Source organism: Chiloscyllium plagiosum, unplaced genomic scaffold (genome assembly GCF_037043375.1).
Source record: "Chiloscyllium plagiosum isolate Xiang-an unplaced genomic scaffold, Cpla_swu_hap1 HiC_scaffold_2, whole genome shotgun sequence".
In the NCBI taxonomy this organism is placed as follows: domain Eukaryota; kingdom Metazoa; phylum Chordata; class Chondrichthyes; order Orectolobiformes; family Hemiscylliidae; genus Chiloscyllium; species Chiloscyllium plagiosum.
In genome coordinates this window covers 128,826,404-128,849,914 of record NW_028270140.1, presented here as the reverse complement: position 1 = coordinate 128,849,914, position 23,511 = coordinate 128,826,404, and the positions used below count along the sequence as shown (strand labels likewise).

General features: G+C 40.8%; 1 protein-coding gene across 2 annotated transcripts in view; it reads left to right on the top strand.

Moving 5' to 3' along the window:
* Positions 1 to 23,511, top strand: part of snx25 (sorting nexin 25) — a 230,848-nt gene that overhangs the window by 166,746 nt on the left and 40,591 nt on the right. For both annotated transcript variants that reach the window (XM_043705938.2, XM_043705929.2), the window contains exons 9-12: positions 2,463 to 2,594; positions 6,825 to 7,100; positions 14,239 to 14,403; positions 18,373 to 18,504. In XM_043705938.2, the coding sequence (XP_043561873.1) occupies positions 2,463 to 2,594; positions 6,825 to 7,100; positions 14,239 to 14,403; positions 18,373 to 18,504 (705 nt within the window). The remainder of the gene's footprint in view (positions 1 to 2,462; positions 2,595 to 6,824; positions 7,101 to 14,238; positions 14,404 to 18,372; positions 18,505 to 23,511) is intronic.

The following is a 23,511-nucleotide window of genomic DNA, read 5'->3' as shown; positions in this document are numbered from 1 at the left end:
GGTTGGTTTGCATCTGTGGAGGGAAAAACAGCTAACGTTTCAAGTGTGAGATGATTCCTTTTTAGTGTTCAAAGAAGCATCCAGTTAGAGTTGAAACATTAACTCATTTTCTCTCTCTATAGATCCTGGCACACCTTTAGTCAAGGCATTGGGAAACAGCAGTAGGTAGAGTGCTGCCATTAATGATGCCCACTGTGTCCATATGCATTCACGCAGTTGCGTGTAAAAGTTCTTGTGTTTTACTTTGGATGAATTCATAAGCTTGTATATGTATGCTTATTGATATAACATATGCGACAGTTGCCAGTATGCACTGAAATTAAAGTTTGTTATCTGTAAGTAAAATTACTTCTAATTTAGATTAAAGTGATTAAACATTTTTAAAGATGTTCAATGTAATCAGCTTGCGAATACCTGGAGGGAAAGTTTTAATTAACCTGCTTTGGCAGCAAAATGGGTCAGAAAAGCCTTTTACGTGGGATTTTCTTCTCACGATCATTCTTTCAAAATATATTTGCATTTTGCTGGCCCTGATGACCTCATTTCCATTCACTTATAGTGTGCTGTGGGTGGGAGTATTAACACCAGATTATGATTGTATGAATGTGCATGTGGCACTGTACTTCGTGGTGGCATTGGCCACAAACACAACTATTTGATAAAGTGCCACATACAGGATTATCAGTTAATGACAACGTGAACAGGAATTGGCTGAATGATGATGGGAGGATTTGTAACAGTTTTTTAATTTGTAGAAAGTATGTTGTGAGGTTCAACAGTTGGTTTTTATTGGGACCACTTTTCTTGGTCTGCATGAGGCGTCAATGTGCAAGACAATTTCAAAATCCGAAATTACAAATGTGGACATATTGCGAACTGTGAGAAGAAGGATAAAGATGGACTTTAAAAGGACATAGCCTGGAGGAATAGTTAGATCCTGTTTAATGTGGAGAAATGTGAAGTGATTATGTTTTGCTAAGGAGGGGAGGCAATAAAAAGTAAAAGTTACTATTTTATAAAAGGAAGGCAGATACCAAAGATAACAGGGATATTATTTACAAAAAGTATTGAGGACAGTCATGAAGTTTGAAAATGTTGACAAGCATGCAGAATCCTCAGTCAAAAGCTAGTCCAGCTCCAACCAGAATATTGTGCCTAGTTCTGGGCATCGCATAATGAATGATGCAAAAACATTACCAAGGGTGCAGTAAGTAAATAAGTAAATGGGGTAGGCAACTTCAGTTAATTGGTTAGATTAACAAAGGTGGGAGAGTTCTCCTGAAAGAGGTTTTAGAGGAGATTTGATAGAGGAGAGTTCCATACAGAGTGGATACGGACAAACTGTTCCTGTTAGCAAAGAGATCTGAGTTTAAGGAGATCGACAAAAGTCATGCTGACCTGAGAAAAGTCATCTTTCATGCAGCAACTGCTTCGGGTCTTGAAGGCAGTGCCCGAAAATGAGTTTGAGGGTGATTCAATTGTAGCTTTTGAATGGGAATTGTAGACTTCATTGAAGAGAGGAAATAAAATCAGAGCAGTAAGGAGAAGCAGGTGGTGTGAGACTAGCTGAGTAGTTTCTGCATGGCATCCTTTTGTGACTTAAACCATTCTATGATTCTTTGATTCTGTTTCCTGCTTGGAATACGCACTCGCACACACGCACTCGCATTCTCACACACAAAAACACACACACACACACGTTCTCGCACTTGCATTCACACACACACACGTTCTCGCACTTGCATTCACACACACACACGTTCTCGCACTTGCATTCACACACAAACTCCAGTAGCTCATCTGTGGATCTGAAAAGGAGGTGTCTCTGCTGTTGAGTGGGTTCTGACTCCATGAATATTTGGACAGCACCTTTTTTTTTTACTGTGGCTGCGTTGCTTTTTTGCTGACAGTGATTTATTTCTTAACCAAAGCAACACATTTGTGGATGCCTTGTTCTTTTATTTCTCCTACACTTATCTGAATTGTGAAGAAATACTGTAGAGATTGTGCTGCTTAATTAAGAACATGAATTAAAACAATGACTAGTTTTCATAGAAACATTATGGTGCAGAAAAAGCCATTTGGCCGATCGTGTCCACATCCTCTCTGTCCCTATGTTGTGCCATTCTCTTGCTTTTTCCTTAACCTGTGCATTGCTTCTATTGGAAATACTTAATTAGTTGTAAAGCATGTTTAGATATTTGAGGTTGTGAAAGTTAATATATGAATGCAGTTCTTTATTTCTTTTTCCAAATAAAAAGTGCAAACCATCTACAAGCTGATAAAGAATTTGAAGATTTTGTAAAGAAAAATTATAAAAATATGAAATTAAATAATGAAGCAGATAAATTATTCAGATCCTTTAAATTACAAATTGTCAGGCCCTCCGAGGCAGTGAAAGGTGTAAAGGTTGTGTTAAGTTCTGCTGCATACAGTTTATCCTGTTTGTTTATTTATTTCAGATTCTTCAGTTTGAAGAAATCTTGTCAAATCCATACTACAGGGAACATTTCAGAGTATACATGGAAAGGATGGACAAGAGGGCTCTCGTTAGCTTCTGGGAGTCTGTTGAATACTTGAAAAATGCAAACAAGGTAGTGTGATTTTAGACTTAGTGCAATGCATTTAATTTGACTTTCGGGCTATTCGTGTTCATATTTGTGAACTGATTCTCTGCTTGAATATTTCAGAGGGATTGATGTGATGGGCAACCAACCTGTCATTGACATCCTGGCCAATAATATTGATCAGATTAGCATTATAAATTTTGAGCAATGTTACTCAGGGATTCCCATGCCCAATATCATCTTTGTAGTACTTGAATTAGCCATGCGAAATTGCCCAAAGTGTTAGCTGCATTGATCAGGGGTAAATATGGGGAATGGGTATGGGTGGGTTACTCTTTGAAGGGTCAGTGGACTTGTTGGGCCGAAGGGCCTGTTTCCATACTGTAGAGAATCTAATCATATTTCCCTATACATCAGCACAAGGAGACTTTTGGTGAAGATGTTGGAAATGTGAAATCTCATGACAAATTAGTAGAAGTGATTGGCAAGTCTGGCAACATCTGTGGACAGTATTGATGTTTTAAGTCTGCGACGTTTCAACAGAACAGTTCAGTGACCTGCCTGTTTGTAACACCATGCAATGTCTGTTCTGTGGCTGGTGTAAGCTAGACTTGTTGGAACAAGTGAGGAAGGTTGGAACAGGAGTAGACCGTTGAGCCTGCCCCACCATTCGATATAGTCATGGTTTATTGAGTGCTTCAATGCATTTTACCTACACTATCCTCATAACCCTGTACACTACTGTTAAGCAATTTCTATATTAATTTCTATATTTCTATACCGTCAATTTCTATATTAAACACGCTCAAAAGGCTGAACTTCCGTGGCCTTCTGTGAATCGCAATTCTCTGAGTAAGAAAAGTTCTCCTCATCTTGAACCTAAGTTACATCCTCATTTTTAAATGTTATCCTCTGACTCTAACTCCTCAGCCAGAGAAAACATCTTACTCACACACGCCTTGTCTATCCCATTAAGCATTTTGTACATTTCAGTTTCATTCTTTGAAACTCTAGAGAATCCAGGCCCAGTTTGCCCAATCTCTCTCTCAGTTCAGCCATCCTGGGAAAAAGTTTGGTGATGCTTGGTTGCAGTCCTTCAATGGTGTTAATACCTTTCCTGAGATAAGGAGATCAGAATTGCACACAGTATCCTAGGTGTGGTCCAATCAAGCAATTGAAGCAAGATTTCTGTACTTAAGTTCTCTTGCAATAAAGGCTAACAATCCATTATAACTTATCATCAAGGACATAGAGGTCCCTTTGTACATTTTCACTTTCCAGCCTCTGACCATTTACCAGAAACATCTGTGTCTCCCAGCAAGGTCTCATTTATCCACATTTCATTCCATCTACCATGTCCCTGCCCATTCACAAAGTCTATCCAAACCCTCCTGAAACTGCTTTACATCACCTTCACAGCAGATTCCTACCTAACTTTATATCACTTGCAAATTTGGAAGCATTATATTTAGACCCCTCCTCTAAATCACTGACATCTATTGCAGATATCTGAGGCAAGTACTAATCCTTGTGGTACTCACTAGCTACACTGTGCTAACATGAGAATGATCCGTTCATTCCTCTGCCTAACAGACAAAACAAAAACAATCCATACCAACACATTACCTCCTAGACCATGTACTTTAGTTTTTTTTGCACCAGAGCCTGTGGGGGCTTTGTCAAAAGCCTTCTGAAAACCTAAGTTTATTCTGTTCATTGGCTCTCCTCTATCAATTTTGTTAGTGACATCTTTGAAAAAAAGCTCTGAGTTTGTCAGGCGCAATTTCTCATTTGTGAAATCCATGTCGATTATACTCAATCAGATCATTATCAACCAGGTGTCAATTTATCCCACACTTTATAATAGATTCTAGCATCTTTCCCTGCTACTGATGTAAAGCAAACAGGTCTATAGTTCTGTTTTCTGTATTTCTCTCTCCTTAAATAATGGAATCATATTTGCTACCTTCCAAACCACAGGAATCATTCCAGAATCTGTAGAATTTTTGAAGATAATTATCAGTGCATCAATTATCTTTAATAGCTACCTCCTTTCAATGCTGACGTACATCATCAGGTCATGGGGTTTTATCAACTTTCAGCTTTGAAAACATTCGATGTTCCCAAGAGGACTTAGGTATAGTTCTTGCGGCTAAAGGGATTGAAGGGTATGAAAGTGTGAAGAGAATATTTGGTTGGATAATCAGGCATGATCATATTGAATGTCGAAGAAGGTTTGGAGGGCTGAATGGCCTACTCCTGCTCCTATTTTTTTGTTTTTCAATCTTCCTTATTAATATTGATTTCCTTCAGCTCTTTATTCTTCCTAGCCACTTGAATCTCTGGTTTGGGGAGATTTCTGATCTTTTTTGGTGAAAGCAAACCCAAAGTAACATTTAGTTTATCTGCCATTTCTTTGTTCCTCATTATAAATGTCCTGACACTACTTACAATGGATGCACATCTGCTTTAGCCAAATATTTCATTCTTACATACCAATAGAAGCTTTTCGAGTTCATTTTTGATTTTTTTTATCTTTTTGCCAAATTGTATTCATATTCTATTGTCCCTTTCCTAATCAGGTTTTTGAGTCTATTCTCTAAGGTATGAAAATTCTTGGGGTCTTGCCACTATCACCTGGCTAGGTGAACCCTACAAATGCCGCCCTCTATTCTCCAGTTGGCTGTCTAACTGGAAGCATTGGTATTCACTGCATTCTAACTCAGTGATGCAAATTTTAAAATGGCTCATTGTTTTGTGATAGTCCTGTACAGCTCCTGACAGCTTCAAGGCGAGCAGCCAGTGAGTCTATGTTGGACCCAGACTTCAAGTGCCTGTTCCCGTGAGAAATCAGACAGAATGCAAACCAAAAACATCAATCCTAAGTTCCATCCCATGGTGAAGTGGCACATCATGAATGTTCCAGATAGAGATGTAACCTAATTACTCCCAATATTAAAATTTTCATTTGTGCCAGGAAACAAATGTTGTCGTAGGGGAATGGGCTTAAATTAGTTCACTGGCAAAAGTGAGGACTGCAGATGCTGGAGATCAGAGTCAAGATTAGAGTGTTGCTGGAAAAGCACAGCAGGTCAGGCAGCATCGAAAATGGAATTTTCGAGCAAAAGCTAATCTTGACTTAGATTGATTCGGGAAGTCTTCACAGATGTTAACCTTTTGTAATGTCAAGAAACATCAATTTTTCTTTTTGCGTATTTTTCTGTTTTCTTTTATTCATTTATGGGATGAAGCTGTTGAGTCAGCATTTATTGCCCATCCCAGAGGGCAGTTAAGAGTCAAACACATTGCTGTGGGTTTGGAGTCGTACATAAGCCTGATGAGGTAAGGGTGGCAGTTTCTTTCCCTAAAGGACATTAGTGAACCAGATGGGTTTTCCCTGACAATCAACAATAATTTCAAGATCATCATCAGACTCTTAATTCCAGATTTTTATTGAATTCAAGTTTCACCATCCATCACGAGGGGATTCAAATCTGGATCCCCAGAGCGTTACCTGGGTCTGGATTAACAGTCTGGTGATAGTACCACTAGGCTATTGCCTCCCCTGAGCTTGGAGCATGAACTACAATTTAGATGTTTAAGGGCTAATATTAACACTTATTTTCCAGTGTGCAAGAATATTTGTGGACAAGTTGGGAAGGTAAGTGAAAGTTGGCATAAAGTTGGCATAAAGCTCCTGCCCGAAACGTCGATTCTCCTGCTCAGTGGATGCTGCATGACCTGCTGTGCTTTTCCAGCACCAAAATCTTGACTCTGATCTGCAGTCCTCACTTTCTCCATAGAGTCGAGGTGGGCAACGCGGATTGTTAAAAGGGCATCGGTGGCTCAGGAATGAAAAACCAAGAGGATGGTTAGATTGGCATAGGGGATACAAGGGGCCATGGCACTTGATAGATTGAGCTTGGATGGGGCATGAGGGTTCTGAGGGGGATTGAGCAGGAGGGTTGTTTCACGTTTTCAAACTTTTCTTTATTTTCAAACTTTGACAACAATATTGGAGTCCCTGGCAGCCTCTTGTACCAAACTGCCCTCTCCCCCTCCGAATTTATAATCCGAAACATACACTCGTGAAATTAGATGTTCATAAAATATATATTAGGGACTCCAATGACAGTAAGTTGCTGTGCTGTGATTCAATGGAGGCATGCAAAAGTCCCATTCTTTGACAGAAACGTGTGTTGGATAATGACTGCAATGCCCTTTAATACCTAATAGTTTCTGCATTTATCCATTTAGACTGAAATACCTCAACTCGTCGGTGAAATCTACCAGAATTACTTTGTGGAAAGCCGAGAAATTCCAGTGGAGAAGGCACTTTATAAAGAAATCCAGCAAAGCCTTGTGGGCAACAAAGGAACTGATGTCTTCACCAAAATTCAGAGTGATGTTTATGAGACTCTTAAAGAGCGGTATTACCCATCGTTCCTTGTAAGTGATTTGTATGAAAGACTTGCTAGAAAGGAAGAGGAAAAGAGCACTTTACAATCCAGTCCTGACAACCGTGATGATGTGGTAAGACGTGCTTTTGCACAACACTATATTTTGAACAACCTGGCTGCTCTTTCACTTTCATCCTCATATACTGAAGCATTAATGTGATTGAAGGCTTCAGGTTAGGTGGGAGATATAATTAGAGTTTCTGAAGCAGATGTAAAGTGAATTTTTCAAAAAAAAAACAATGTTGCAACTTCAGGGAAGTGGTAATCATAAACTATTTATGATTTAACACTACAATAGTCAACCTTAAAGTTACATTCTTAAAACTATAAGTTATAAAATATGGAACAAGAATGAGATTATGACATATATTGGAGAGATCATTTTTTTGAAAAAAGTATTATCCAGATTGAGAGGCTTGGTTGTGTGCCCGTTGATTCTGTCATTTGCCTGTGGATTCAATAAAGTAAATCACTGGCAGTTTCTGATTCTGAAACATTTTTAAGAGTTTGAGAAGAGTTTGATGAAATTAATTTTAATGATATTTGGATATTGGAGTGGCAGTGGCTTACATAGATAACAGTGTTCATAGTCTGTTGTGGTTAATATAGGTGACAAGATGTAGAAGTTGACTGGGGTTAATGTACCAATGTGGAGGTTCAGAGGTTGGCTCAGTGTCGATGATGAATTGTAGAAACTGACTATGGTTAACATAGATGGCATACTTTAGGAATTGGCTTTGAGATGTGTTTATTTGAATGAAGACTGATTGTAGCCAGTCTTTTCGAAGATAGTATGTAAGTTGGATGTGGTTGCAGATGATCAGGTACAGTGTTATGATCCTAGCTGATGTTATTACTGATCCCAGACCGAAATCTGGCTTAATAGATTCTATGTTTTGATTTATTTAACAAGGTGATTTGTCACTGAAATGTAGGCATGCATTACTAGCTTAACACTGGTTTAATACATAAAAGTAAATAAAAAAAAGAACAAACGAGGCCATTCACATTAAACATAGTATTTGTGTGATAAAGTTTTTACAGCATGGAAAATATCCCTTCAGCCCATCATGTCTCTGTCGGTCATCAAGCATCTATCTATTGTAATCCAATTTTCGAGCCCACAATCTTTTATGCTGTGGTGTTCCTGCCTTTACCACCTTTTTAAAGCAGAGAATTCCAGACTCCTACTCAAATCCCCTTTCAATCTGATCTTTATCCTTACTTTAAAGCTATGCCCATTGGTTCATTCTTGTAAGGAGAAATGTTTCTCCCTTTCTAGCCAACCCAAGCCCCTCATAACTTTGTACATCTCAATTAGATTCCCTCTGTTTTCTCTACTCAAAAGAAAACAACCCCAGCCTATCTAGTCTTTATTCATAGCTTAATCACTGCAGCCCATCAAAATGCTGGTCAGTCTCTTTTGTCCCATCTCCAGTGCAATCGCATCCTTCCTGTTTGGTAACCAGAACTGTATGCAGTACACTGGATGTTCCCTAACTAACGAGACATACAACTCCATAATAACCACCTTGTTCTTGTATTTCATCCCTTGATTAATTAAGGCAAGTTTCCATAGACTCATAGCGATGTACAGCATGGAAACAGACCCTTCGGTCCAACCTGTCCATGCTGACCAGATATCCCAACCCAATCTAGTCCCGCCTACCTGCAACCGGTCCATATCCCTCCAAACCCTTCCTATTGATATACCTATCCAAATGCCTCTTAAATGTTGCAATTGTACCAGCCTCCACCACTTCCTCTGGAAGCTCATTCCATACACGTACCACCCTCTGTGTGAAAAAGTTGCCCTTTAGGTCTCTTTTATATCTTTCCCCTCTCACCCTAAACCCATGCCCTCTAGTTCTGGACTCCCTCCACCCCAGGGAAAAGACTGCCTAGTTACCCTATCCATGCCCCTCATAATTTTGTAAACCTCTATAAGGTCAGCCCTCTGCCTCCGCGCTCTAGGGAAAACAGCCCCAGCCTGTTCAGCCTCTCCCTATAACTCAAATCCCCCAACCCTGGCAATATCCTTGTAAATCTTTTCTGAACCCTTTCAAGTTTCACAACATCTTTCCGATAGGAAGGAGACCAGAATTGAACGCAGTATTCCAACAGTGGCCGAATCAATGTCCTGTGCAGCCACAGCATGACCTCCCAACTCCTGTACTCAATACTCTGAACAATAAAGGAAAGCATACCAAACGCCGCCTTCACTATTCTATCTATCTGCAACTCCACTTTCAAGGAGCTATGAACCTGCACTCCAGCTGGATGTGTGAATGTACACACCAAAGTCCCAATTATCCACTCTGCTTCCTAGGGTACTACCATTCAATGTGTACTCCTTTTCCCAGTTAGTCCTCCCAAAACGCATCACCTTACACTTTCATGTCATAATTCAGCCCATCTGACTAACCTGTTTATGTTGTCCAGTAGTCTAGGGCTTTCGTAGAAACATAGAATACTTACAGTGCAGATAGAGGCCATTTGGTCCATTGAGACTGCACTGACCCTCCGATGAGCATCCCACCCTTGCATTTCACTGAGGTAATCTATTTTTTTAAACTACTCTAACATCCCTTTTCATCAGATGGAACTGTGTTTTTACATGTAACTCCAAGCCAAACTTCTGCAGACTGAAAAATGAAAGCTTTCCAAGCTATACATTTTCCCATAATTCAAAAACATGGTCAATTCTTAATTCTTCTAACTAAAAGCAAGTATTTTTCAATGTTGATTCTTTTTGCTCGGTAAATCTATCCCAGTGCAAACAAATTCCTGTCAGTGCTCCAGGGACGCATGCACATACTGGATTTTTAAAAAAAAAATCAAACCTCCAGAACTTTGTCTGGTCTGAGCAATTTAGTGATTAAGCCCACATGTCACTGGTTCAAAATCCAAACCTTTAAAATAAATTATCATACATTTTATATTGCAATAATGGCTGCACCTGGTTAACACAAAATATGCATTACAGGTTGCCCATGGTTAATGTAGCTCATAGAACATTTAATGTTTGTTGTGGCTATGTCTATGACAGAATGTTGACATTTGCACAAAAGATTGGCTTGCTTATATTTACCCATGTGAACCAGAGCAATTTGTTCATGTATATTTGTGTAAGCTGTTGAAGACCTTTTTAGACTATTTATTTATGCCTCTGCCTTTCTAACTTGCGAATGTGGACTTGACCAATTGATTGTATCAATTTAGTTTAATGTCAGACCTCAAACAACTGGTTTGAATCTGAATGAGAAATGTACATTCTTCTGCGTTTGCTTATATGTAGGTAATGTTCTTTATGAAAAGGCTGAAAGTTGACTTATTTTTATGACTGGACCAGCATTTACTGCTCATCAGTATTTGCCCTTGAGAAGGAGGTGATGTTCTGCAGCCCATTTGGTGTAGATACACTTACACTGCTGTTCGGGAGGGGGTATCAGGATTTTTGCCAGATATACTGAAGGAACAGTGATATATTTCTAAGCCAGGTTGGGGAATGGCTTGAATGGGAACTTGTGGGTGCTGGAGTTCCCATGTATCTGTTGCTCCTGTCCTTCTGGATGGTAGTGGGTGAGGTTTTTGAAGGGTATGTCTCAGGAGTCTTAGTGAATTGATGCAGTGCATCTTGCTGTACGTTGCTGTTACTGAGCATTGGTGGTGGAGGGAGTAGATGCTTGTGGATGTGGTGTCAGTCAAGCGGATTGCTTTGTCCTGAATGGTGTCAAGGTTCTTGAGTGTTTTTTGAATTGTGACCATTCAGGCAGGTGGGGATTATTCCAATTACACTCATGATTTGTCCCATATAGATAGTGGACAGGCTTTGGGGAATCAAGAGCTGAGTTACTTACTTTTGGATTCCTGGCTTCTGGCCTGTTCTTGTAGCCGCTGTATTTATATGACTGTTGCAGTTCAGTTTATAGTTAATGGTAAACCTCAGGATTGATGTTGGTGGATTCAGTGATGATAATGCCATTGACTGTGAAGGGATATTGGTTGGATTTCCTCATTAGGGATGGTCATTGTATGGCACATGAATATTACTTCACACTTTTTCAGCCAAACCTAGATTTTGCCGCCTTTTGAACATAAGCTGCTTTAGTATCTGAGTAGTCATAGAGTCATAGAAATGTGCAGCACGGAAACAGACCCTTCAGTCCTTTTGTCCATGCTGACCCAATATCCAAAATTAATCTAGTCCCATTTGCTAGCTCTTGGCCCAAATCCTTCTAAACCCTTTCTTTCACGTACCCATCCAGATGCCTTTAAATGTTGTAATCATACCAGCCTCCACCACTTCGTGTGGCAGCTAATTCCATACATGCACCACCCTTTTGCATGCAAAAGTTACCCCTTAGGTCCCTTTTAAATCTTTTCTCTCTCACCCTAAACCTCCCTAGTTCTGGACTCCCTCAACCCAGGGAATAGACCTTGTCTATTTACCCCAACCATGCCCTTCATGATTTTATAGACCTCAAAAAGGTTATCCCTCAGCCTCTGATGCTCCAGGGAAAAGAGCCCTTGCCTATTCAGCGCCTCCCTATATCTCAAACCCTTCAACCTGACAACATCCTTGTAAATCTTTTCTGAACCCTGAGTAATTTTGAATGGTACTGATCATTGCACACACATCTGTAAATGTCCTGATACCTGACCTTGGGATAAAGGGAAGTTCAGTTACGTGCACACCAAGATCTGTTAGTTATGCCCAGCCGTTGATTAACCACAGACCAAGAGATTGAGGTTACCATGTTAAGGGAATTGGTGTGATCTACAATTGCATTCGTGATATTGTTAGGCTTCACGTGAATATTTTTGTCTTGTCTGGAAATTAGTATGAACAGAAACCAGTAGCTAAAACATTGCAAATTTGTCTATCTTGTTTAACTTTGAAATGCCAAAAGGCTGGATGAAAATTTATTGTTTTTTTCCCTCCTTCGCTTTGATTGTGAGCCATATGTTTTGAATCCAATTTATGTCTGTGCTCAAACCAATTTCACATCCCCTCAATGTGTCACATAAATCTTATCTTAATGGTGAATTCCAGAGCAGTATTTAATTATTTCTCATTTAAATCACTTGCAAAGTTCCTTCCCTTTTTCTTTTCAAGCTTGTTTTTCAGCTGGTTTCGTTGTACACAGGCAGCTGAATGGGCAATCAGCATCTGTCTCTGCATCATTTTCAGCTGCCTGTTCCTATAAATCCAGTATCTCAGAGTAAGTCTGAGGAATAAATCATCGATTGCACTGCAGGAATGAGTTTAATGCCCTAGAAGAACATTGGATTCTTTGGGATTCTTTAAGAGATGCTGTTTCTCCCTTTCCCATTTGAAGTTTCTGTGTAACAGAGGCATGGAGCATTTGGGAATTCTCCCAATTTCCTAGAGGCTCCGTTTGGAAGAGGTGGCAGCAAGTGCTGTACAATTTCAAGGGAATGGGCTTCAATGTTTTTATCATTTAATCTGATAACAGGTCCTCAGCTGATAAATTCTAACTTGTCCATGTTGAACACCAATTGGAAGAGCGACCGAAGGAGTTAAGAGTAAAGAATGCACACTGAAATATTGTAGTGTACATGATCAAGAATATGATTTATGTGTACCACTACTGTCTGAACTGGCAGGGTGTGAATCACTCATCTGCCTGACGTGGGCCTAACTGGTAGTGAGGGAACCAACAGAGAAAAAGCTTCTTGACCTTACCCTTGCCCATGTATTGTCGCAGATACCTCAGCCCATGACAGTGCAGGTAGGAGCAATTACAGCACTGTCTTTGTGGGAGACATCTCCATCATGTCATATGGCACTGCCACCACGCTAATTAAAATAGTTTCAGGACGGGTCTACCAGATAAAATCTGGACATTCTAAAAACACAGGCTATCAAGAAGAGGATTATACTGCAAAACAATGTGCAACCTCATGATACGGCTATCATTGCTCCCTGTGGATGCAGTAAAAGCTGTGGGCCCCAACAAAGTCCTGGATGTAGCTAAATAGTCAAAGATGATGTTGACAATACTATTAAGTGACACTTCTTCTTTAATATTCTGCTCGTCAGTGGTCAGTCTGGGCCTCATCAGGACCATTCTGCTCCAGATCTCATTACAACCATGACATAAAGATGACCAAAAAAAACTCAACTCTGAGGTAAGTAGGGAGTAATGTTTTCTCTATTCTGTATTTATTCTGTGACACTATTGGTTGGACTTAGTTTTTTGTTAATTCACTTGTGGAATGAGGATATTGTTGACTGGCCACCATTTACTGTCCTTCTCTAGTTGCCCTTGAGAAGGCGGTGGTGAGCTGCTTTTCTGAGCCTGTACACTCCATGTGCTGTAGGTTGACCCACAATGCCATTGGGAAGGAATTCCAGGGTTTTGACCCAGTGACAGCAAAGGACTACTCTTACATCTCTAAGTGGTGTATTGAGTGGCTTGGAGGAGAAGTTGCAGGAAATGATGTTTCCATGTATCTGTTGCCCTTGTCCTTCGAGACAGAAGTGGTTGTGAGCTTGGAAGGTGGTATCCATGGATCTTTGACAGATTTCTATAGTGCATCTTGTAGATAATACATATGCTGCTACTGAGCATTGGTGGTGGAGGGATTGGATGCTTGTGGATGTGGTGCCAATTAGAGAATTGTCAATTTCGAGGCAAGGTAACCATGGTTGGGCAGTACCTTTGGAAGGAGGAATTCCTTCAAAAGTTGGGAGGAAAAGCCAATTTTCTTGTTTGGAACTAAATTAAATTCTTTCCACTGCCCTCAATTGAGATGGCAGATGACTAATTTGTTTACAGGTCACCATCTTAGCTGGCCTTTGATCTTTTCAGGAGCCACCTAGCCTCTGTTCAGTATAAATTCACCATAAATGCATTCTGGATGAGTTAGATAGCAAACAATGTAATTCTGTAGCAGTGATACTGAGGCGCTTGTATGTGTAGTGCAGGGAAACTCTATCATTTGTTTCAGCCATGCCTTTACACATCTGGTTATGTCGTCTGGATCTGATGTCAAACATGCAGCTGTAGACTAATGCTTGGCAGCAAGCATCACATTTGAGAGGAACAATCATTCAAATGAGTCAAAAGCCATTTTCATTACACAACCTGACATTAATTTTAATTCTGAAAATTGAAAATCAACAATGGCTTGTATTTATATGGTACTTAAATTCTTTCTAAATCCACATCCTCTTCTTCCAGAACCAGGTTTGTGAGAGCGGTGAGGAAGTCTTGGATGAAGGAAGTAATGGCATTAATGAGCAGGCTAGTTACGCTGTCAACAAACTGCGACAGTTAAATGAGAAACTTGAATACAAGAGACAAGCTTTGGGCTCCATCCAGAATTCGCCGAAGCCTGACAGAAAGGTAGACAAGTTATTATCTTTTCAGTTTGTTTTTGTCAATTGACTTTATCATACATTCTTGTGTCGATTATATACAGGGGAACCTCGATTATCCGAATGTATGGGTGGGCACTATTTCGTTCGGATAATTGATTAAATGTCTTTCCTCTGGGGCTCCAAGTTTTTAAAGTCTACTCCTCGTCCAGGAGACTGCCGCAGCATACACTGTGCGAGGCCTCGCCTCCAACACCGCCCCAGCCCCTGTGCAACATCCCCCCGCCCCCGACACAGTCCAACACTGCCCCCCAGCCCCAACACCACCACCCTCCCCCGTGCAACACCCCCCCCCCCACCCTCAATCCTGTCCAAAACCGCTCCCTGCACCCAACACCCCCGCCCTCAACCCCGTCCATCACCGCCCCACCTTCAACCATGTCCAACACCAGGCCCCCAACCCTGTACTCTCCGCCCTCTCTCTGGGGCAGTTGGACTGGATACCAACAACAAGACTGCTGCAGTTGCCTTTGTAGGGTAAGTCTCCAAATAGTGCGCGTGCGCGCGCGCACACACACGCACACCATTTTACTGCAACCTTTTGACAGGTTCCACCTTTGCCCTGTACAGGGCAATATTGGAGAGATTTTCTGGGGAAGGGGGTTTAAGGTACACCCCTGTATAGAACTCCAGGGAAAGTGTGGGGAGAGAGAGAGGTTGGATAGACAGTCATTTGGAGATGGTGCCTGTTTAATCACTGTAAACAAAAGAAGCGATCACAATTGGAAACACGTCTTTGATGTAAAGTTTCCATTGGGACCTCGCGATCTCCTTTGGATAATTGGTATTTGGATAATCGCGGTTCCTCTGTAAATGAAATGGACACAAAGTTTTCGACTTCCCATTCAGCGAACTGATGTTGTGATCTCTTGCTGGACAAAAAAAACATGCTGGATTAGTTGTAAGGCATTACATGGATAGTTTAGAGAACAGAATAGTCTAAGAGGAGATTTAATAGAGATTTAGACCCATGACTGGTTTTGAATCGGTGATATTGTGTCCAAAGTCTTGAAAGGCACAATTTTAAGGTCATTGGTAGAAGGACCAGAGGTGACATGAAGAAACCAACCTTTATGGTTTAAGGATTTGGAATGTATTATGTCTTAACATGCTAGACATAGATTGAGCATGAGTCTTCAAAAGGGGTTTTCACAACTATTCAAAGGAGGAGAATAGCATGGGGATGGAGTGAGACAAACTGGATTGCTTTAAAGGCTGATGTAGATCCAATGGCCACCACCTGTACAATGTTTCTGTCTGGTTCTATGAATAGCCCAAGGCCAGTAGAGAAATATCTGGCAGCATGTATAGGAAGTACTTAGACCATTTACTATATATAAAATCACTTCCTTTCTATGTGATGAGGCACTTTCATCATTGATGTGTTTTGGCGATTAATGTCTGAAAGACTGCGAAAATTGATTCAAATGGAGTTTTAAGATAACTGGCCTTGTCATGATTTGAAAGAACACGGCCCATTTTTTACTTCCAAAGCCTGTGTCACATGTCTCAAACTATGTATGCAGTCAGGGGTGATAGATTGTGGAACCTCCTGGACATTACATGCCTGAATTTAAGGTTGTCAGGAGAGTTGGCTATTTGATATTGTTTGGATTCCTTTTGTAGTTTAGCCTAGGAACCATTTTAGAGAGAAAGTGAGGTCTGCAGATGCTGGAGATCTGAGCTGAAAATGTGTTGCTGGAAAAGCACAGCAGGTCAGGCAGCATCCAAGGAACAGGAGAATCGACGTTTCGGGCATAAGCCCTTCTTCCTGAAGAAGGGCTTATGCCCGAAACGTCGATTCTCCTGTTCCTTGGATGCTGCCTGACCTGCTGCGCTTTTCCAGCAACACATTTTCAGCTAGGAACCATTTTACCCAGCTCAGCCTTTGTCACTTTTCTGAGAACCATTTTTGAGGATCCTGTGTGAGAGTAGATAATGTGAAACAGCTGTTTATCTCCGAGGCATTTGAAAGACTTCGTCTTGACATCTGAATGTATTGAGATGTTTCTTCAGTGGTGAGCCTCTGCCACTGAAGGTGATTGAAACCGATATGTTGAATGTTTTCAAGAAAGATTTAGGGAGAATCCTTGAGGCTAAAGAGATGAAAGAATATTAGGAGATAACAGGTACAGGATATTGAAATGGTTGATTGGTCATGATCATTTTGAGTGGAGCAGGTTCATCGGGCCTATTTTCTAAGTTTCTATGTATTGCTTTGGGACGATCCCAATTATAACTGAATATGTCTAGTGGCACTTGTTTGCATATGTAGGGAGGCTAGACTGAAGGATATCTGGAACATTTTGTATCTCATCCTTTTATTCTCTGAGAATTAACAAGTATTTGGCTGAAATATTTCTTTGAAAAGTGAAGGTAATCTTTGCAGCACAAGGTTTTTTTTTGTTAAACTGTTCAGAAGGGTAAATATGTAAACTTTGACATTTTGAACACTGTTAATCGGCTTTGCAACTTTATCCAATATGCCGTGTTTGTATAATCAATACATTGATTCACTGAGGAAATCTGTTTGATGGAACTTCTTTTCTGGACCTGATGTGGGTAGAGTATATAATTTGCCATATTGATCATTGGATAAATAATTTGAATGTGTCTTGAGACCAGTGGAGTAGTGGGACTGGAGAGAGACAGTGCACCTCTCCAGCCTAGGTCTTAGCAGATTGTAAAATACACCACCTGTCTCTTGAGCCAGCAGCATCCAATTCACCACGTTACTGAATCACTTTCCAGAATCTCTCGATTAGGCCAAAGTAAGCCTGAAATTCAGCATTCCCCTGCACTGTGAGCAGTTTTGATCCTTCTGTCTAAGAAAATATATAATTTCACTGGAAGCTGTTCACTGAAGATTAATTGGAATGATTTCTGGTGTGAAGGGATTGTCTTATGAGCAAAGACTAAACAGATTGGGACTCTACTTACTGGAGTTTAGGAGAATGAGAGGTGGATCTCATTGAAACATATAGAGTTCTTAAGGGGCTTGAGAGGTTAATGCAGAGAGAATGTTTCCCCTTCATGGGAGAGGATAGGACTAGAGAGTAGAGTCTTAAAATAAAGGGTTGCCAATTCAAGATGAGATGATGAGGAATTTCTTCTATCACAGGGTTGTGAATCTTTGAGACTCTGCCATAGAGAGCTGTGGGGCAGAATCCTTGTTAATATTTAAGGCTGAGATAAATTATTGATCAGTAGGGGAATTGAGAGTTGCTGGGAAAGGACAGGAAAGTGGACGCGAGGAATGTTGGAACTGCCATGATATTATTTGAATAGCTGAACAGGCTCAAGGGGCCGAACAGCCTACTCTTGTTCCTAATTCTTGTAGCCTTATAAAATCAAAATACTGCTGATGCAGGAAATCTAAAACAAACAAAGAATGCTGGAGAAGCTCAGTGGGTCTGGTAGTATTTGTGGAAAGAAATAGTTAACATTTAGAGTCTAGTCTGACTGTTCTTCAGAACATTGTTATGATCTACAGGGCTATGGATCAAGAAATGAAGAATAGAATTAGGCTGGTGATCTCTTTTGCAGCCAGCAGTGTCGACATGTACTATATTGCCTCTTTAATGTTCCATTAACTTTGAGTTTTTATGTGATGTTCTAAATTGCCTTCCTCAGGAAAAGACTGAGTGAAGAAGATAATGGATCAACTTATTCAGCAGCCTAGCTGGAAATGAAGTTGGTTTTTTTCTTCCCTATTTTAGTGAGCTTAAGTTCTGAATCTATAAAACTCCATTGAGAATATCGTGAATTGAATAACAGGCACTGATGTCAAATCGATCTCTCCCTGCTTGAAGACTGGCAGCTTCAGATCTTATTGTCAACTGCAGAAACAGATATTGAAGAGTAGTCATGATCAGGTTTTTTTTTGCTTTTTCCTAGAAATGTACCTTGTGAATATTTACCAATCTGTCTCATTTAGATTGTTACAAAGTTGAAGGATGAGATTTCCATGATGGAGAAAGAACATGATGACCTACAGCAACACATTGTCCGAACAGACTGGTGGTGTGAGAATCTCGGGCAGTGGAAAGCCACCATTAGCAGCAGTGAGGTGGGTCTTTTCAAACTATCCATCACAGTGCAGAACCATGTTGCTGCCCTGTCTTATTTTTTTTTTGTAAATTCAATTCAATTTAATTTAGCACAGGAACAGGCCCTTCGATCCACTGAGCCTGCAACGATTCTTAACCCTTATTTAGACCTGCTACTTATTGCCCATGTGCAGTTTCCATCCCTCTGTTCACCTCCCGTTCATGCGTCTATCAAGATACACTTTAAATGTGCCTGTTTCCACCACCTCCACTGGCAGTGCGTTCCATCTAACCAGCTCACCCCTGATCCCATGAGACTCTACCTTCTCTAACAGCCTGCCATGAGGAGCTTATCAATTGCTTTACTAAAGTCCATGTAGACAACATCCACTGCCTTTCCCTTATCAATTATTCTTGTCACCACCACAAAAATCAAGTTGGTGAGATATGACCTTCCCTTCACAAGCCCAAGCTGTCTGTCACTAACAAGTCCATTCGCTTCAAATGAGAATAAATCCTGTCTCTCAATTTCTTCTACAACAGCTTCCCCACCACTGATGTCAGGCTTACCAGCCTGTAATTACATGGATTAGCTCTGTTGCCCTTCTTAAACAAAGGAATGACATTGTCAATTCTCCAGTCTTTGAACCTCACCTGAGGCCAAAGAAGATGCAAAGATATCTCATAAGGCCCCAGCTATTTCTTCCCTTGTGTCTCACAGTATCCTGTGATAGATCCCTTGGGACTTGTCCACCTTAATCTAATTGAAGACACCCAACACTTCTTCCTTCATTATATTGACCTGCCCGAGCGTATTCTTACACTTTTTTCCCTAACCTCAACATCCCACAGTCCCTCCCTTTGGGGAATACCGATGTAAGGTACTCTGGCTCCACACATAACCTCCCTCCTTTATCCTTGAGTAGGTTTACTCTTCCACATGCTACACCCTTTTGCGCCTAATACTTGTATAAAATGCTTTGGAATTCTCCTAAACCCTGCTGGTCGATGACATTTCAAAGCCCCTTTTAGCCCTCCAAACTCCCCGTATGAGCTTGTTCCTACCTTCTCCATATTTTCCAAAGACTTTGCCTAGTTTTAGTTGCCTAGACCTTTGATGTGCTTCCATTTGGTTTTTATAAGCTGCTAATTTCCCCTGTCACCCAAGGTTTCTGAATCCTGCCATTCCTGTCCTTCATTTTCACAGGAGCGTGCTTTTCCTACACTCTAATCAACTGATCTTTAAAAGATTCCCACATCAGACATGGATTTACCCACAAACAGCCTCTCCCATTCCATGTTCTCCAATTCTTGCCTAATTCTGTTCTAGTTGGCCTTCTCCCAATTTAACACCGCCATCCAAGGTCCTTATCCTAAAGTAGCTGAAAAATGTGTTGCTGGAAAAGTGCAGCAGGTCAGGCAGTATCCAAGAAGCAGGAGAATCGACGTTTCGGGCATAAGCCCTTCTTCAGGCAAGGGTGCTTCTGCTGTCAGCTGAGAGATCCTTAGTACAATCCCAGCATTGTGATTGCACCCTTGCCCGAAACATTGATTCTCCTGCTCCTTGGATTCTGCCTGACCTGCTGCGCTTTTCTAGCAACACATTTTTCAGCTCTGATCTCCAGCATCTGCAGAGCTCACTTTCTCCTTATCCAAAAGTATTCAAATATGTATGGAATTATTGTCACTGTTCCCAAAATGCTCCCCCACTGAACCTTTTGATGATCTGGCCGATCTCATTTCCCAATACCTGGGTCCAGTATGATCCCCTCCCTCATTGGTTTATCACATAGCATTTCAAAAACCCTCCTGGACTCGCTGAACAAATTGCTCCCCATTCACACCCCGGCACTAAGTGTCCCAGTCAATATAGGGGATGTTTAAAATCACCCACCACAACAGCCCTGTTATTTTGACGTCGTTTCCGAGTCTGACTACGTATCTCTTTCTCTATCTTCTGCTGTCAGCTGAGAGATCCTTAGTACAATCCCAGCATTGTGATTGCATCCTTGCTATCCCTTGAGTTCTACTTTGCTGCAAGATCCCTCCAGGGTGTCCTCCCTCAACACATCTGTGATATGCTCCCTAATCAGTAATGCAACTTCCCCGTCTCTTTTACTTCCTCCTTTTTCGTGCCCATAACATTGATATCCCAGAATGTTCAGCTGCCAATCCTGTCTGTCTTTCAACCTCTTTCTGTGATAGCAACAATATCATAACTGCAAGCATTAATCCAGGCTCTAAGTTCATCTGTGCTACCTGTTATACTAATTGCATTGAAGCAAATACAGTTCAAGCCTCCAGTTCTACTGAGCTCAGCAACCTCTCCATGACTGCACTTGCTCTTCAGGTATATTTGCCTTAGTCTCAAGCTCTTCCGAGTTTCTATATTTACTGACCTGCTGCTCCAGTTCCCCCACTCATGCCATGCTAGTTAAACCCTCCTAAGTGGCACTCCCTGCCAGGACATTAGTGCCCTTCCAGTTTAAGTGCAACCCATTCTTCTTGTACAAGATCCCACCTTTCCAGGAAGACATCCACATATCTGAAGCCCTCCCCCTAAACCCCCTCTTTAACCATGTGTTTAGGTGTACTCTGTCTCTGTTCCTGGACTTGGTATGTGGCACGGAATAATCCCGAGATTCCTACCCTGGAGGTCCTGCTTTTTAGCTTACTACCAAGCTCCCTGAATTGTCATTGCAGGACCCTCTCACTCTTCCTATTGTGGTCACTTGTGCCAATATAGACAGAATCTTCAGTGTCCCATTTCAGATGTCCTGTACCTGCTCAGACATTCAACAGGGAAACAACATACCATCCTGGAGCTTGCTCACTGATTTGTAGGAGTGGAGAAAAGGGAGAAATCGGTTGTATTATTTTTATATTTGATTGGTATAATCAAGAAAGAAAACTAGCTATCTCTGTTCATATCATTCTGTATGGGGTGATGATGACTACCTTTGATGATTGGATGGAAAAAACCGTCTCACTCCTTTGATGCTCAGGGATTTTAAGATGCTGCATGATTAATGGAGCAATTTGCCTTTTTCACTTTGTCAAACAGTCTCAATCAACCCTGTTTGAAGTCTGTGAACAAATGCTAATGGGATGTAAAATTTGACCTCTGGTCTTAGTTAATGATGCTGTGTTCTCCTTTTACTGGAGCACTAATTTGTACAATGTTTGGCACTTAGCATTTATGTAGAATTGACCAATGCTGAATGTCATATTTATCAAACACGCTAGCTCTCTGATTTGCACTGAATGACAACTGTAAGCATTAATTTTGGTGATGCTACACTTGAATTCTTATCAGAAATAGATTGTTCATTTGCAGTGGCAGTGCACTCTTCAGCTGTAGTGGATGGTAGTGCTGTGTTCTTTTTCGAATTTGAAGATGCCCTTGTGGACAGTGTAGCTGTACAGTGGAACCTCAGAATTATCTAAAATTTATTACTAGCAATAACAGATTTCAGAATCACAAAGGTGTTATGACTCAGAAGGAGATCATTCGGCTTATCATGTTTGCTTTCCAAATGAGCATTGTGATTTAGTGCCATTCTCTTACCTTTTTGTCTTTGCCCTGAGAAAGAACTTGATATTTGGTAGAGGATTTACCCATGAATGAGATAACAGTGCAAGGACAGTAACTGTCCTGTGTGGTGGCTTAGTGATTAGTACTGCTGTCTCACAGCACCAGGGACCCAGATTTGATTCCCACCTTGGGCGACTGTGTGGAGTTTGCACATTCTCCCCATGTCTGCGTGGGTTTCTTCTGGCGCTTTGGTTTCCTCCCACAATCCAAAAATGTGCGGGTCAGGTGAATTGGCCATGCTAAATTGCCCATAGTGTTAGGTGCATTGGTCAGGGGTAAATATGGGGAATGGGCATGGGTGGGTTACTCTTCGAAGGGTCAGTGTGGACTTGTTGGGCTGAAGGGCCTGTTTCCATACTGTAGGGAACCTAATCATATTTCCCTATAAGTCAGCGCAAAGAGTCTTTTGGTGAAGTTAAATTTCAAGCTAAGCAGACTGGTTGGGGAGAATGTGTAAATTAAAACAATGTTGGCATGCCTTGTGCTTCAGGAGTAATGTTGATGTAGATCACTGGTGTAAATCAGGAAGTAGATGCTGTAAGTCTCGCAAAAACGTCTTTCTGTGGCAACTTGGATATAAATGTGAGGTGATAACCAACAAATATTTGGATAACAATTTGTATAATAAAAATTTAAAAGAGGAAGGATCAAATCAGTTGTAATTATTTTATGCCAATTGAATGAAAGTGACAACTTATCAAATGGTAGAGCAGGCTGGAGAGGCTGAGTGACCTATTCATATAAACTCCTCGTTTATATGTTAGTATCAGTAATTTCAAGCTAGAGTCAGTTGAGCACCTTGATCTAAAACTGCTAAGAGCATCTTTAGCTCTTTACCATGTTTTCAAATACTACAGTGAAACAGTAAAAAAAAAACTAATTTGTATTGTGGCATTGGAATCTAGTATTGTTGCATTGCGATGCTGCTATCATAACCCAAGTAAGAATTTTATTACTTTCTTGCACATGAACAATTAGATAGGATCATACAGGATTTATGGTAGCTTCCTGAGAGGATCCCAGGAGTCCATGGCATCAGATTCTGTACCATTTGGTAGTGGTCAGTTTTGTACAATAAGAAACTAGATGTTTGCTATTAACCAGATAATGTGTGATCCTCGACCACCAGTGCAGAGTTCAACAACAATCCTAACCTAATCTGCAGCCAGTAGGAATTGAGGGAAGCACTTGGTCCAGTCTACTGATGCTGTACATATAAAGTTCTACATCAGCAGAAGTGTATCAGTTATGTTTCAGTGTGACCTTGATTACTTTTGAAGTGGCGAACTGTCAGCTTCACTCAATCAAGCTAACAGGAATTTAATTCTAAAAATGGATCCAATCTGCCTGAGTCATAGCAAATGGGAAAGTAGTGTCAAATAAAATAGTTTTATGTGTATTAAGATATCATCATAGGCTATATTCCAAATAA